Below are 5000 nucleotides of genomic sequence, written 5' to 3' on the forward strand. Positions count from 1 at the left end.
AACGTCTCTTTTGACTACAGCATGACACTATGGACAGCGCGTATGGCTTGCAGTAACGCGGACGATGAACGGCGGCGGAAAAGGCCTCGGTGATCATGCGCGGCTACGCCCGGCTGATCTTCACGCCGCGAAACTCGAATTTAGTCCCGCCTGAAATGTAAACGAAGTTAATGCTTGCAGAGTCCGACGATTAAAAACAGAAAAAGAGTGGACAAAGGTATCGAGAAACGAGTCGGGCGCTACGAATATCGGACGCTCTCGGAAAATAAAAAGGTACAAAAGCTGTCTCTGGGGGCGGCATCTTTTCAAAAGGGACACTTTTGTACCTATTAGGCTCAAATAAGTACCTTTTAAGGTACCAAAGTGGACCTTTTAGGCACAAACACGTCCCTTTTGAAAAGGCACACCTGTTAAATGCTACCATTACCCAGAATTCCTTGCATTGCATTTAAAATTTACATTCGAATCTGATGTTTTCAACCGTTTCGTCTTAGTTTCTTCTCATGGGTTTTGTGCGTCAGGGCTGTCTGTTAAATGCGTGTTTATTGCATATTTCAGTTTAATGAGTTGGCGTTAAAGAGCATCTATATAAATTCGTATTTAAAAGCGACGGGCTTCGGTTCGTCACGTGACTTTCTCATGACTTTGGTGGCTGAAAAACAGATTTCAGCACTTTAATAGGCCTTTATATTAACATCACAGCAGTTAATGAAATTACGGTATTTAACTGTAAATGCAAACGTCGTTACCGTTTTTTTTTACTGTAAATCACAACCACAGCTGCCGTTTTTTTAGCATAAATCCTCTAGAATTTCTTGCTTACAGCGTGCAGCTTCTGTACCTTTATTTGCGAGAGTGCAGAAATAAAGACCCTAACTACAGTACACTCTTAAAAACAAAGGCGCGATGCCACAGAAGAACCGTTCAGTCAAAAGCAACGCGTCTTTCTTAACGTTTTTATACCTTCTTTCGCCGCAAACGGCGTCTGAACGGGTTCTCCATGCGCCCGTTTAGACTAAGAAGGCTCTTCTGCGGCATCGCGAAGCGTCTTTAAGAGCGTAGAGCTGTGCACGTGAGGAGCGCTGGGTGCGGGGTCGATTGCAGAGATGCTTCGTCATGCTTCCTGAATGCAGCACGCAGGCACACGTTTCCCAGAATTCCTAGCGGGAACACTCAAGGCTGAAGGTTGAAGCCGTACACCGGAGGAGCGAAACCGTAAGCCGGGAAACCCGTCTGAGGAGCGACGGGGGTCTGACTGCCGCTCAGCATCAGCTGTTGACCTGCACACACACACACACACACACACACACATTCAGTAATGCATTGCTTCTTAATTTACAAGAGTCACTTTTTTTCCCATTCATAGACTGATAGCTCTTCGTGCTGCAAGGAGAATGAATAAAAAGTCAAATGCGATATGTGAGGCAAATCTAAATAATTAGCTAAATATCATTTCTGCCATTAATCTAGGGCTGTGAAATGATTCATCACATTTAAAATATTTTTTTTTTCATAATATGTGTGCATTTATTATGTGTATATATATATATAAATACAAACACATGGATGTTTATTATTTAGAAAAATATGTTGTGTATATATTAAATAGATTTATATATAGTATACAATATGATGATATCAACAAATATCATATATATATAAATAAATAAATAAATAAATATATATATATATATATATATAAATAAATAATAAATATATATATATATAAATAATTTTTTATATATATATATATATATATATATATATATATATATATATAAAAATAATATATATATATATATATATATATATATATATATATATATAAAATAAAAACATAAATAATAAAAAAAAATATATATATATATATAAAAAAAATATATATATATATAAAATAAAATATAATAATAAAAAAATATATATATATATATATATATATAAAAAAAAAAATATATATATATATATATATATATATATATATATAAAATAAAACATATATATAAATAAAAAAATATATATATATATATATTTAAAAAATATATATATAAATAAATAATATATAAATAAATATATATATATATATATATATATATATATATATAAATAAATAAATAAATAAATATATATATATATATATATATATATATATATATATATATATATATATATGTAAATAAATACTTTTATTTTAGAAGTGCTTAATAGTAATGGTTCATTACACTAATTTAATCCTATTTTATTAACCAACGTCTTCGCTGCTGACCTTTAATGATCTAATTCAACCCTAAGCAACCATTCAACCATTTTTTACTGCTAAAGAGTGTTTCTTTCTTCTTCTGCACTCCACCTTTTAGCGGTTTTGTTGCGAAAGCGCTCGCACATTTGCCAAAAACACAACTCTTTACATCAAAGCCAAACAAGCACGCCAGCCCAGAATTAAAAAGTGACCCAACAAAGAGCAACCTAACGCATTACTTTCCGTAGAAAGTAACTGAGTGACGTAACTGGTTTTAGTAACGAGTAACGCAGCATATTCATGAGCAGAAGCGTTTGGAGCAGAGAGTGACGGGTGACTGAAACAGATCACAGATCACAGATCAGAGCAAGGGAAGGAAAACACGCTTTACCAAAAACTAAAACATCCAGCTACGAACAAGAAGAAACTCATTTTCCTGGCTCCCAGGTTGGAGAGGTTTCTCTCAAATTATAATGTACTTAAACTGGCAACATTTTCATCATGTTTCTTGACTCAGAACGATCAGCTAAAAGCTCGTTTTTTATCACTTTAAATGCTTTAACAATAATGATGATAATATAAAAAAATGCGAATGCAAATGTAATTTACCTACATAATGTACGTGACGAATTTAAAACAGTATCATTAAGATCGTTTTGCATCAATGTTTAGAATTTGTTTACTTTTTATATTTATTTTAGATGTTTTATTTTTATATTTATTCATTCATTTGTTTTTTTAATTTAATTTATTTGTTTCTTTCCCTTTTTCAGTGAAAGTTTATTGTTATATATATATATATATATATATATATATACACACACACACACACACATATTTTTTTAATACAAAAGAGTGTCCACAGAAACAGAAAGCAATGCTAAACACAAAAAACAAATCATAGTCAGAATAGTAAATAATAATAATTGAGTAAAGTAATTAATAAGTAATAAGTAATGCAAAATCATTTTATAATGCATATATATATATATATATATATATAAATATATATAAACCTTTTATATGCATATATATATATATATATATAGAGATATAGAGATATATATATAGATATAGATATAGATATAAGCCTTTTATATGCATTAATGTTTTTCAAAATAAAAGCCAAAGCAGCTGACAAGCTCAACATGAAAGTGCTGAAGATGAGCGCACCGTAGACGATGGAGGAGGCTTCAGGAGCCTGGTCTTCAGACGCTCTCTTTTCCTCACACTCCTGCAGTTTATCCACCTGTAAGAGACACAGAAGTCACATCCTTTCACCCGGACGCCGCTGTGTGAGCCGCTCATGCCCTTCACACACAGCGGCGGCGTGCAAACACACATCATGCCAACGCGCTCGCTTTCACTCGACAGGAGCGACTTTCTGCAAGCTCGAAAAACACGATTTATAAATGCCACGTAGAAAAACCACGATGCAAGATCTCACGTTTTGTTTGAATATGTGAAATAATCAAAAAACAGCTTCGAGACAACTGTGAGCATCTACAGCGAGACTAATAAACTATTATTAGTGCAGGTTTAATTAACTAAAACTAATAGTGTGTATATATATATATATATATATATATATATATATATATATATATATATATATATATATATATATATATATATATATATATATATATAATCATTAATTAATTATTTTTATTATTATTAATTTTTCCCCCCATTTTTTTGAACAGTAAACACACAAAAAAATACAGTCAGAATAGTAAATAAAAATAATAATAAATTATTAATTTTTAAATAAATATTCATCAGTTATTTAAGCTGTTTATGAGATGCATAATACCTCCTTCAGAAACCTAAATCTTATTTAATTTATATATTTATAAAATCTAACATCTACTCTAATTATAGAATTTTTTCTATAATTTATAGACACTACATACTAGAATATTTTTCAGACACTACAAAATAAACTACATAAACAGAAATATAAATAAATATAAACTATTAAATAGAAAAGACTAGAGAAGCTATAAGACTATAGATATTTCCCAAAACACTCCAACTGAAATAAAATGACAAAAAAATTATATATATATATATATATATATATATATATATATATATATATATATATATATATATATATATATATATATGTGTATAAAAAAATTATAAAAACAACAAAAGCGCTAAAACTTTGACTGATGTTAAAATAAAAATATAAAAATTAATTGATTTACATTACAAGCTCCCTACTTCCATATAAAAATCAGCATCTGCAGAAAATTATACATTTTGTCTCTGAATATAAATGCTTATATATTCTCACTACAAGACGCTCAGCATTAAACTTGTGCATTTTTATTTAAATTTTATTACTAATATTATTTTGTGATTTTGTCTAAAAGTTCAGCGTATGCTCTATAAAAAAAAAATAAAATAAAAATAATAATAATTCCTGTTAGGCGTTGCATGAGTTTAATGTAAGAGTGTTTTGCCGCCATCTGCAGGTCAAACTATGAATATTAAAGAACAGCAGTTGCCTTGGTAACGGTCATAAACCATTACATATATCCCGACTGGCCCCTTCACATCTTCTTATAATAATAATTAGCTTCCTTTTCTGTTCTCGAGGATGCACTCACGCAAAACAAACAAACAGGCTTATTACAGCTACAGAGCAGTGCACTGTGGGTAATCAAGCAGGCTACGGAGAAACCTCTTCTGATTGTACTCTACATGCGCTAACGTCTAAAACAGAGACGGACAGACCTTGACCCGCCGGGAA

General features: G+C 30.8%; 1 protein-coding gene across 1 annotated transcript in view; it reads right to left on the reverse strand.

Moving 5' to 3' along the window:
- The window catches only part of cltcl1 (clathrin, heavy chain-like 1), a 45985-nt gene that overhangs the window by 135 nt on the left and 40850 nt on the right, over positions 1–5000 (reverse strand). Inside the window, exons 30-32 of the mRNA XM_043246946.1 lie at positions 4985–5000; positions 3410–3485; positions 1–1280 (exon numbers count right to left, since the gene is read on the reverse strand). The exon at positions 1–1280 is cut by the window's left edge and continues 135 nt beyond it; the exon at positions 4985–5000 is cut by the window's right edge and continues 11 nt beyond it. Of these exons, the coding sequence (XP_043102881.1) occupies positions 1174–1280; positions 3410–3485; positions 4985–5000 (199 nt within the window). The 3' untranslated portion in view covers positions 1–1173. The remainder of the gene's footprint in view (positions 1281–3409; positions 3486–4984) is intronic.

The sequence above is a fragment of the Puntigrus tetrazona genome, chromosome 8 (genome assembly GCF_018831695.1).
Source record: "Puntigrus tetrazona isolate hp1 chromosome 8, ASM1883169v1, whole genome shotgun sequence".
Taxonomy (NCBI): domain Eukaryota; kingdom Metazoa; phylum Chordata; class Actinopteri; order Cypriniformes; family Cyprinidae; genus Puntigrus; species Puntigrus tetrazona.